We start from the raw sequence: 12,526 nt of genomic DNA, 5'->3' as shown, positions 1-12,526 counted from the left end.
AAGTTTCATGAAATTCCGTTTAGGAATGAAGTCGGTAGAGCGATGGCAAAGTTTTTACTAAAAATAGCTGAAGTGACCTTGACCTTAATCGCAGTAACCTGAAATGCGAACTTGTTCAAGATATTGTCATACATAACACTGGTATCAAGTTTCACGAAATTCTATTTAGGAATGAAATCGGTAGAGTGATGACAAAGTTTTTTTCTAGAAATAGTAACAGTGACCTTGACCTTCAACATAGAAACCCGAAACGCAAACTTGTTTAAGGCATTGCCATACCAAACACTTGCATTGAAGTTTCATAATGTTCCATTGAGGAATGAAGTCGGTAAAGCGATGACAATGAGTGTAACGTACGTACATGTACATACGGGCTGAATCCTATATCAACTCGAACTTTCGTTGCGAGGGGATAATATATCTTCAATCTTACCTGCATACATATTAAATTTGGGTGATCACAGTTGTCTGTTACATCACAGGGTGGAAACTCCGTTGACAATTTGTCAGTGGAACAATTTCGGCACAGCATGTTACCACGTTTTCAACCTATTAAAATCAACACGGTAAATATGATATATGTGCTACATAGAGGTGAATGCTTGATGATCGTTTACTGTAGTTATTGTAAATAGCATTAAACACTTGATCAGGGTAATGAATTCTGGAATGAGTGAGCTTTTAAATTGTAAAACCTGTCGCTATCAAATATTGCCAAGTCACCTGTGCTAACCAGATGACGTCACAAAGATTCAAAATCTCCAAGCTAAGTGTGTCGTCTGATTCGAGAATATTTGGTTGAAAGTGTTTACTTCTCCTTTTCTTCAAGTTACTAGTATTTTAGTACTTACTAACTATAACTTGTCGGTGTAAAATATATTTCCCAACTAGCTCATATTATACATTTTTACTCAATCCTCAATACTGCAGGGGGTACGTTCTCTGCACCCCTTGAAAAAGACTTGACAAAATTGAAGGCTCAGTGTGTGCCACATTTCGGATGAGGCGAAAAAGACTAGTTTAGTCCTATGATGTACATCAAACGAATCCCACAATGTGACATTACCGTAACTGTAAAATTGACTGGTTTTGAAGTCGAGTGTTGTTTCTCTGTAATGTTCGAAATACATGTATCAACCTAGTGTTGATCAAGTGTTTTTTTACCTGATATCCATCAATAAGCTGGCAACATTACTGGCCATAACACCAGGGATCCACTTAATTATCTTTTTCACCTTAGTTTTAAATATACAAATCTCAGGTCAAATTATACACTTCCGCCATTCATAGATTTGTCAAAATATTGTTTTCTTTATTATCAGTATTATCTTTGTTTAAAAGTGTGTAGATAATTCTTAATTTATTAGTATATTGCTGATTTTTGATATATAAATATATCTAACTATAGTTATGGTTTTGACGTAAAGTCATGCAAAATTTTGAAACTAATACCGTTTTACTGATTTGAGACTTTGCATTAGTAGGAAGAAATATATCTGTTATTGTGAAAATTACTCTTGTAAATCATTTATACTTGGTTCACGATACGCATTCTGTATGGACTAGACAGCGTTCACTCTAAGTAACCGACACTTTGTATTGACTACTGGTATGCGTAGTGACCAATACTTCGGGACTCTTTGACATAGGTGAAATGAGTGTATACCCCCATCTTGCATTGAGTAGATTTCTGAGAACGCAAAGTGAAACTAAATAAGTAAGCTTATAATAATTCGGAGAGAATGAACCTGTACAAACACTCTAGCACGAGACTTATATTACCTACTAATGATATTTGTTAATCATATGTAAAGGAAACCAAACATCGACATACGTTCAGTTTGAATGACTTTGTTTAAGTACTCACGTGTTATGGTTTTAATGTCTCCGTAAACTCGGCTCTGAGAGCGCTCTGTTTCCGTTGGTGACTCACGATTTAGAATCACAGGACTAAACTATGTAACGTGACGTGTGCAAAACGTTCAGTGTCCGACACGGTAAGAGTATAACGTGTTATTATTTACCTGTTCACTAAATGCTTATTAACACTAATACAGTGTTAAGTACCAGTTATGAAATTGTTGAGTACTATGTAGATATGCAGACGGATATACTTGTGATGTATTCTAGACGTTTATATAAAGAGAATTTCTGAAAACGCAAAAGCGAAACTAAAACATTCCTTGAAAACAGAAAGCCATTATCAGTCGCCGTTCAAGTTAGAAATCATTTACACTCCATACTTTACCATGCTTTTAGTATAGAAGGTCCTTCGTAAAAGATTTATATGCATACGTGCAGTTTTCATACACTTTTTGATAGGTACTTACGTGTAACGGGTTTCAGGTCACAGGTCAACTTAGCTCGAACAAAGTCTCGCTAGGGTCATGTAGTATCGCATGACTACAAGATGTAAAGTGTTCAAAACTACAGGAGGTCTACCGGATGCAGTTCAGTGTTATACACGGTAAGTTACACATTTATTAACTAGCAGTAATTTAGTAATATATAATCTCGGTACTAATGAAAAGAGTAGAACAAAACTAAGGCAGTCCTTGCTCCGAATGGATTACTTTAGGAGCGGGTCGGGTCCAGGGAAGGGGCCCTGGTGTGTGTGTGTTATATCTTAAGTGTGCTTGAGAATTCTCCTTCCCTTTTGTTGTCACAGGCTAAATTTATGATAAATGTAGTCACAGGAATTCCTGTAATGATTTTAAATGATGATATCAAGGGATTTCTGAAACACAAAACGAAACTACAACAATTCATATAAAATTTTGGAATCGGTCAGTATTATTATTATTCTTATTTCACAGTGTGAAATGCATTCTTCTGACATGGAGAACGGCATTAAAACTATAGGGTTTTTCATACAACCGGTTTAAATGATATAAATATATGATCTATACATGCCTTCTTATAATTCTTATGATGTTGATTGGGGATAGTATAGCGCTTTATAGAAAGGATTAGCTTATTGCCTGTACAAGTGAATTTCTGAAAACGCAAAAGCGAAACTAAAACATTCATTGAAAACAGAAAGGAAGTAACACCATTATCAGTCATCGTTCAAGTTAGAAATCGTTTACACGTCAGCCTTTAAACTTTACGTTTCATATAGTATTGACCATCCTTCTCGCATTAAAGCGCACCAAAGATTTATGTGCATACGTGCAGCTTTCATACTCTTTTTGATAGGTACTCGCATACGGGTTTCAGGTCAAAGGTCAACTAAGCTCGAACAACGTTCAGTTTGCTGTCTCACGATGTAGTATCACATGACAACAAGGTGTAACGTGTGCATACATGCAGGAGGCTTAACGACTGGAGTTCCATGCTACATACGGTAAGTTACACATTTATTTACTAGCACTAATTTAGTAATATGTAATTTCGGTATAATGAAAAGGGTAGAACAAAAAGAAAAGAGTAATAACCTGAAGTTAGGGTGCCAGCCTAGCCCTTGTTCTGATTTAGTTTAGGAGCCGGACGGATCCAGGGTAAGTGGCCCGGGGGTGGGGTGATATCTTAAATGTGCTTGCGAAGTCTCCGTCCCCTCCTTGTTGTCACATGCTAAAGTTATGATAACTGTAGTAACAGGAATTCCTGTTATGATTTTTAAATGATGATATTAAGGGATTTCTGAAAACACAAAACGAAACCAAAACAATTCATAGAAACATAATGGAATTAGGCCATTATTTTTATTATTCATATTTCACAGCGTGAATTGTATTCTTTATACCCTAGGGGCCTCTGGTATTTGGAATTACGTGTAGGTGATTCCACTCCGTAGTCAAAGGGTGGCCTTATAATTTCGTTAGTATGGACTGTCTGGATCATGTTTTAACTGGCCACTCATCACGGAAATCGACAGGTGATTTGTTTTGTCAAGTATAATGTCAGGTTAAAAAAGGGGATGGGGTACGAAAAACGCTATATTATTCCCAATCAACATCATAAGAATAATAAGAAGGCATGTATAGGTCATGTATATATCCCTTAAACCTTTGGTATAAAAAGCCTTAAGTTTTATTGCAGTTCTCCAGGTAATATAATGTTACAGAGAAAGGATTACCTTATTGCCTCTACTAGTCACTTCCCTCATCAATGGATGGTAGTTATATGTTGAGTATGCATCGCCTATGCTTTCTAACATTGGATATATTCGCTGAACTCTATACTGCCTAGGTCATATGAAGTAAAGTTTGAAATTCGTTTTGAACTACTAGTAGTTTAGTTTTTATCCAATGTTACCCAAACACTTTACCGAATCAGAATGTTCAAATTGTATAATTTTCCTCAACTAATTACAACGTTAAATCCAGAATATACCGTCGTTAACGTTGTTGTTTTTGTGCTAGGTGTTTTTATTGTAAATAAACCTTTTTTGTTGTACGTTGGCATCATAACAATACAATAAATTATTGTACATTTTTGTTGTATTGTATGTAAACCCTATTGCGCACATAAGTTGTAATAAAAATGTCACAGCCAGTCAGTGGCCACAACGGCTTTCTTGGAATTTCAGATCAGGACGAAAAGCAACAAAACTTGTTTGGAACCTCATAAGGAAATTTGTACCAGGTTTGGAGTAATCAATGCAGCATTTCCTGAGAATATATTCAAAATGTCTAAGCCTATCAGATGCAAGGGTGTCCTTTTTGAATTATTTGCTTCACATTTGGAGTCGATAGGTACAGCCGTTCTTAAGAAGAAGCCAAACACGTCTCAGACAATCAGATGCCATGGTGACCATCTTTGATTTTCAGATCGGACAAAAAATAAGAACTTTGTCGGGACATCAGAAGTAACGTTCGTATATAATTTGTAGTTAATCGCCTCAGCCGTTCTGAAGCATCGAAAAGATCTCTACAAATCAGACGGTAAGGCGGCCATCGTAGATTTTCGGATCGGCACTAAAAGTTGGAACCCATGTTGGAGACCTCAAAAGAACATTTGTACTAATTCTGGAGTCAATTAGTGATGCCGTTCCTAGGGGGTCAAAATGTCTCAGCAAATCAGAGGCCAGGGCGGCAATCTTGAATTTTCGTATCAGCACTAAATGTAAGTACATACGTGTTGGGAACGTAACAAAGAACCTTTGAAGGATATTTGGAGTAAATTAGTGTAGATGTTTGGAGAGGAAGTCGAAAGTGACGCAATCAATCACATGCTAGGGCGGCCATCTTGGTTTTTTGGATTAGCAATAAATAATTAAGTGAAAGTACTTGCATGGGATCACATAACAAACATTTTAATCAAGGTTGAAGTCAACTGCTTTAGCGATTCTTGAGAAGAAGTTGAACATGTCTCAGCCAATAAGAGACACGGTGGCCATCTCGGGTTTTGGATCGGCACGAAAAATAAGAACACTAGGCCAATCGATGCAGTTGTTCTGAAAAAGTCTGAAAATGTAAATTGTCAACGCACGACGCACGACACCATATTGCACTAGCTGATATGCTCAATCATGTGAGCTAAAAATAGTCATTTGTTGGGGATGAAATCATTTACCACAAAGAGGTAGCCGTGCTTTCTACCATTGCATCTTTAGCATATGAGAGATATGTTGAACATGGTATCTTTACCGTCCGCAGACGAGATGGGATACACAATGGAGTTACTCCTTAAAAGGGATTAGAAGAAACCTACAATGCAGATGTCAAACTGAAGCAATGACTGTGTAAGATCATCAAACTGTAAGCCCTGACCAAATAGCTTTCAACGAAACCCATCACAGCTACAGTTGCTGACAAACATCGGAGAATGCTTAAGATGAATTCAGATGCAGAATAGCACACCATGAATCAGGCAGTGTTCAAATCTCAAAGGACTCAACAACTTTGCAGGCCACCATCGACATCATCACCAATAAAATGATCCCATGAATGAAATGAATGTAACTCATCCCAGACAGAACTTCAAGTACGTTGCTCCAAATTGTTACTTGAATGAAAGCAACAGAGGAAGTGAAAAGGGATTTGACGCATACCAAAGAAAAATGAGAAAATGCTATAACTATGGAGAAGTAAGTTAGCTGTTATCAAGTTAAATAAAATTGGGACACAGAAATATGGCAAGGCAACATGTAGAATGCAAGCAGCACAGACTCTAGTAGAAGTTGGAATACTCGAGAAACTTTAACAGTGTCTAGTAAGTGGCGATCAGAAACTTTAACACGTGATAGTAAGTGGCGGTAAGAGACTTTAACAGGTTATACTAAGTGGCGGTCAGAAACTTTAACAGGTGATAGTAAGCCGCGGTCAGATACTTTAACAGGTGTTACTAAGTGTCGGTCAGAGACTTGAACAGGCGGTCAGAACTTTAACAGGTAATAGTAATTGGCGGTCAAAGACTTTAACAGGTGATAGTAAGTGTCGGTCAAATACTTTAACAGGTGATACTAAGTGGCGGTCAGAGACTTTAATATGTGATAGTAAGTGGCGGTCAGAGACTTAAACAGGTGATAGTCAGTGGCGGTGAGAAACTTTAACAAAAGATAGTAAGTGGCGGTCAGAGACTTTAACAGGTTATAGTAAGTGTCGGTCAGAGACCTTAACAGGTGATAGGAAGTGTCGGTCAGAGACTCTAACAGGTGAAAGTGAGTGGCGGTTAGAGTAAGTACAGTGGTGATGGCGATGAAGTTAATGGAGAGGAGCTAATAGATAGACATGCGTGTACTTAATCGCATCCAGTTTTATTCAGCTCGGGACTGAGACGTCCAAATGTGGTCATCTCAAAAAGATGGAACATTCCACGATATCTACCGGCACTACATGCGTTCACTATTTTTGCCAAAGATATGATAAACAGCCTAGCATTAAGCAAGGAAACACAGATCGTGGGTGGAAAACGTATGCCATACAATCCAATATACTAACACCCGCGTTTTCCGATTTTGCTACCGATGAAGGAAATGAAGCATAACTTGTTAGCTTTATTTCGGAATCTTGAGCAAATGGAACAAACCTCAGGAGGGTTCACATAACAAACAAGAAGCGTGTTAGTCACGTCAGACAGTTGGTATCCGTACCTGGATTGAAACACACACAGGAGAAAGTATGCATTGCTTGTCACCTTGTTCGAAAGTAGCAAAAAAGAAGTTGTGTATGCAAATGATACTGATGTCATCGTGCATTTTATATATTAATTGTAACTTCGGGATAGGACAGATCAGACTGCATACCTACCTTTACATCGAATTGCCGCAAACCCTAGCTAAGATGATACACGCTTATTTGTGAAGGAGCTGCACATCACTGAAGCTGCCACACAGAAGAATTAAAAATCAATCAATTCAAAAAGATCTTTTACAATGTAGTTTCAGGCAATCGTCTTGGCCTGCCACAAAGTGGATGAGTCTAACAGCACATTAAATGGACAATTTGCACCGCATCCGTCACAGAGTTTTGGGTGGATATTTGATGGTGATGGAACATTGAAGATAAAAAATCCTGATTTAGCGGCTATTACTAAATCCAAGAAACGGTATGCTGGTACACAACTGTGCTTGTAACAACAATATTGTATCCTGTTACGGTTGAAGTTGCGAAGAACTCGACTTCTTGGAAATGATAAATGTTAATCCACTATGTTTTAAATAAAAAAACAATGCCTTAAGAAATAATGTTTGAATTTGGCAATGCACCCTGATCTTCAACCTTGATATGACCTTGACATTAAATATCCCGATGTGTTTAATAACAAAAAGATTGGGCAATGCATAGTCAACACTTAACTACCATCCATTAATGAGAAAAGTGATTAGTACAGGAAGGAAATTATACTTATTTCTGTAGCATCAAACCCCAAAATCTCAATGGGAGTCTACATGAGGCCGTGTATAACTGTTTTTCTCCTCAATTAACTACAAGTCCATCTGTGAAATGTTGATAAATTACGTATCTTTTTTACAGGAAAATGTGATTTCATCGTGTTTTCAATAACTGAATATGATAACAGTTTGAACAAATGCTTTTATTGTACTGTCGTTTGACCTTTGACCTTATTCTATTTCCCGAGAAAACGGCAGCATAATAAATCATTGTAATAGATCTTTTTGCATCCTGAGTGAGTTTTTAGACATTTGCTGTAATGAATGAATTAATGTATGAAGCGAAACTTTTGACATTATTTTTTCATACTATCTACCAAAATCAAGTTCTGACTAGTATGAATACCTAAATGTTTTTGACAGTTTGTTGATTTAAGTATGCTCTCAAGGGAACAAGGGAACATTTGATCTGACAACGTTCCTTCCTTCCTTTTAAGTACAAAAGTACTAGTTTTATGTCAATTAAAAACATGTTATCCTTACACCACCGGTTTACATTTTGCATGTTTTCATTTTAATGTGGTTCTCATTCACAACAATCAACTCTCTTTTCATAACTAACAACATCTGCATAAAGGTATACTTCACAATGTTGGATATAGAGAGGGAGATCAAAAATATAAATTACCAGAGGACCAAATAATAGATACCGGAGGAGCTCCTGATACAACGTCATTTGTAGTTTGAAAGAAAAACCTTTCTTCTAATTGAGAACTTAATAAGTAATGCTAAAACCTAACTTCATGAATAATTTTACTGTTTCAATGCAAATTAGCGTTTTTCAAGTGTGGATAGTTCTTAAACAAGACTACTTAATTACCCAATTATTAATACTTCGTTAAATAATTATTATTTTTGAAAGGGTCGGTAAAATTGAAATATTTCATGGTGGTCAGGAGTCCATTTCGCCATAGACGAAGTCGAGTTTGGTCAATATCACTTACTGATCAATAACAAAAAACGTTTTGTTATTGCAGGATTTTTTTTACCTCTGAAAGCGATATTGACTTGTTATGTCTCTATTTTAAAATGAGCCACACAATGCTTGATTGCACATTTGCGAGTAGACAATATCATAAAATCGCATATTTATTTTTGAATGGGATTTTTTTTCTGAAAACCAAGGAAGTATTCCTGTTCATAAAATAAATCTATATGTACGCATATAAATCAAATACGACCTGAAGTGGAATTAATCCAATCAAAACCATTGACATGAATAGTAAAATAGAAGTACACTTTTATCCTGTTTTGATACTTTTCAACTTTGTGAATGATATAAAAAAGAATAATACAAGTCGTGCTCAACAGAAACGTTCATGATTTCGCTATACTTTGTGTGATTAGCAATGCTTTGAATTCACCTATTCCGTGGTACGTTTCAGTATATCTACTTCAAAACTGGCTGAACGTTTTAAGGTAAAATAATGCCCGATTTGTTTCAAAGCACACCAAAGTTATTACAGTACATGTGGTTGAAATTATAAATCATCATGAACTTAAATTTAGATTTCAAAATAATCAGGTTATAATGTTGGTAACCATACAATTTGTTTCCTATTTTTCAGACAGTAACAAGTCTATTCGGAACAACATGGCGGAGACATCCAGTGGTCCTATACCTGTTCCGGTGTCCGGATTCGGTGAATATTGTTTTGTTTATTATTGCTTAACATATAAGAGCGCAATAGAATAACTGATAAATTATCGAATCTCTACGTTGTTAACGAAAACGCTTATTTTGTCTTTTGTTTCCAGATGTTTCTGTACAGATCTGTCCATACACCATCACTTTTAGCAAAGGCAAAAAGGAATATAGTGAAGAACTTGCTAAGAGGCTATGCTCATGCGTTTATGCAGTTGGGTTTCAGGATTTCTTGAATCAGACAGGGCGTGTTTACTTAATCAAAGACATCATCCATCACCAAGGAGAAGAAGAAATCAGCATCATTTTCACCATACGTGATGAGAAGGCTTGGGTTACATTCAAAAAACACTTCCATAACGATTTATCGAAAAACATTAATGCTTATCTAGATAAGTACAAACGAACCATTTTAACTACGTTCAGTGGTATAAAGAAAGAAAATTCATATGTCCAATACAAAATCAGCATGTTTGATAAGCAGAAGACGACGAAACAAGCGGAAAGTTTCTTCGTGTAAGTATTTTTTTTAAGTTCGTATTTTTTCAGCATTAAAAGTAATTGATCAGCTTGAAATTATGTGTCAAGTATTAATATGGTGCATGAAATGTGCATTGGTCCGGTTATTTTACTTCCAAATGACTTTTTAAATATGGACAGAAGTAACAATAGTATGGAGCGAATAGTTTGATGGGGGTGGTAGGAATTGGAGATTGTTTTTGGGTCATCAAAACAGGTTATATGATGACGGTGTTAGCCAATATAAGGGCCACTGAATGGCGACTTTTAAAACGTTGAAGTCTTCAAAGCACTCTGGTCATGGTACTTGTAAATTGACCCCAGAATTAGATTTCCCTTGGAACTTAGTTATATACGTTTCATGTTGGACTGATATGATGATCCAATTGAAAGTAAAAGTTTGTTTGCACAATATCTCAAGAAGTAATTGACATACTGTTATTTTGCTATTTTTTAATGTAGACTGTTGTAGGTCCTTCGTTGTGCATATACCATTTTGAGATATAATGATTAATGATTATAATGAATATAATGACATTTAGATGTCGAATAACAGGTGTCTGATAAGCAGGCATTTTGGTTAATGACGATTCAGAGATTTCTCAGAAAGTCCTACATAGATTTTCTTTTTAATTTCACAAGTCGGTTACTGATAATTTCTCATTGTGCAATATCAATTTTACGACTGATTTCATTTCAGAGACTTGCAAAGCACAGACAGAAACGTCAACAAAAAGACTCCAGCTGTACATGTAAGTGTTTGTATTTGATAACTCTCTAGTCAACATTCATTATTTGTTTTATATAAGTTTATAAATTAAAGTGATAGAAATATGGAAGCAGAACATTTGAGAGGGATGCAATTATTCACTTCTTTTACTGCTGAAATGGTTTCTCTACGACATTTAGCAAACTTATAAAACAAAGTTATAAATCATAATAATACAGAAATATCGCAGCTGTTTATAGCATTTAAATTCAGTAAGTGTACCTACCAAAACGTGACTAATTAATTATATTTGCAAATCATAGTTCACAAAAAAGGCTTATTATTGTCCTTTTTCAAAATTCCCGTCGTCTGCATAGCAAAATAAACTTATGATATTTTTCCTTCAAGGAACCTAGCAAAACTACCAGCGAAAGTGCAAAAGCAAAAGAAATTGACAAAGTCCCGCATCCAGTAGCTAGTTCAACATTAACAACAATCTCCAATGCTGCTCATGTAAGTATAATTTCTATAATCGGAGTCTATTTTGTTTGTATGCGTCTTCCATTTTTCCAAAGAAAACTAATATCTTTTTATAGCTTTTATCCATATCTATGTTTACAATAGGTACACATAAATATTTATTTATTTCATTTTTTCCCCCAACATCTGTCAGAAAGGGCAAACAAACTCATTGGCCGCTTTAATAAATTAAGGTTGTACCTGTATGTATCATTGTTATCAATATTCAATTCTATTTTGAGATCAGGGTGAATTTAACATCAATTAAATTCTAACATATTAGTCTTTTCTGATTTGCTATTTTAGAACCTGTTCAAAGTATCACGATTTTCTGAAAATTATACTTAAGCATTCAATAATTTATTTCCAACTATACATACAGTTAGCATATTCATTGTTGTATCATTGGTGACAGATATACATTCCTAGGTTTAACAGGAGACACCATGACTCGTGCCACACATGTTTTGCAGGAAAAACCTTGGTATTATGGAGCACCTTGTTTTATCTGAAATCCATCAGGATGTCATGATATTTTCAAAGTTTCAGTCATATGAAGTGTCTGTTTCGTGTTGACTTTCAGTTTGCTTTTTTTGTTTTTATTCCGATTTATTTTTCCTGTATTTCAAAAAGGATATTAAAATGTCGTTCAGGTGCAACATCTAATATGAAATTGTCAACATATTCTATATAACAACAGGTTCCTGAAGACAGCCAAGTTGCGAACAAAATAGAAAATTGGGAACAGAGACAGGAACAATCCGGACATTCCCTCGATCCGACTCCTTTGCAAGATGGCACTTATATTGTGAGTAATTATTTTTTGTATTTGACTTTGAGAACATTCATGACTAGGTTGGCTGATCGAGGACATCCTACGAATATTTTTATTTCGTTATAACGAGATAGTATCTTGTTATAACGAGTAAGTATCTCGCCTAAGTCGTTATAATGAGATATTCAGTCGATATAGCGAGATGTCAAGTAGTTATAACGAAATACTAAGTCGTTATAATGAGTTACTAAGTCGTTATAACGAGATAAAATATTCATTGGATGTCCTCAATCAGCCACCGTACATAATAGTTACTATCGAACATTTATCTTTTTGATACGTTATATGAAACGTTATTTACACTGGATAAAAAGCGTTGCATTAAGAGGTTATTTGGATATTTGATGTACCAAACAGGCAATCATTTTGTATTTAGAAAGATAATTTTTATTCTCGCTATTTCTAAAAGAAAAACTACAAATATCATAAGTAGGACCTTAGTTGTACATATGGATTTTGGTC

The 12,526-nt window shown here is 35.5% G+C and overlaps 1 protein-coding gene across 1 annotated transcript; it reads left to right on the top strand.

Annotated features, from left to right (window-relative positions):
• Positions 1-1,871: 1,871 nt before the first annotated feature.
• Positions 1,872-12,037, top strand: LOC110444979 (the record flags this gene model as incomplete). The annotated part of the gene is made up of 8 exons (XM_021489340.1): positions 1,872-1,997; positions 2,347-2,467; positions 3,220-3,346; positions 9,406-9,480; positions 9,596-9,998; positions 10,702-10,753; positions 11,119-11,223; positions 11,930-12,037. Coding segments are annotated over exons 4-8 (717 nt in total), but the record flags the coding sequence as incomplete, so codon positions are not given.
• Positions 12,038-12,526: the final 489 nt, after the last annotated feature.

Source organism: Mizuhopecten yessoensis, unplaced genomic scaffold (assembly GCF_002113885.1).
Source record: "Mizuhopecten yessoensis strain PY_sf001 unplaced genomic scaffold, ASM211388v2 hete_36193992, whole genome shotgun sequence".
Classification (NCBI taxonomy): domain Eukaryota; kingdom Metazoa; phylum Mollusca; class Bivalvia; order Pectinida; family Pectinidae; genus Mizuhopecten; species Mizuhopecten yessoensis.
The sequence above is the reverse complement of the archived record's forward strand: the minus strand, read 5'-3'. Positions and strand labels throughout refer to the sequence as shown.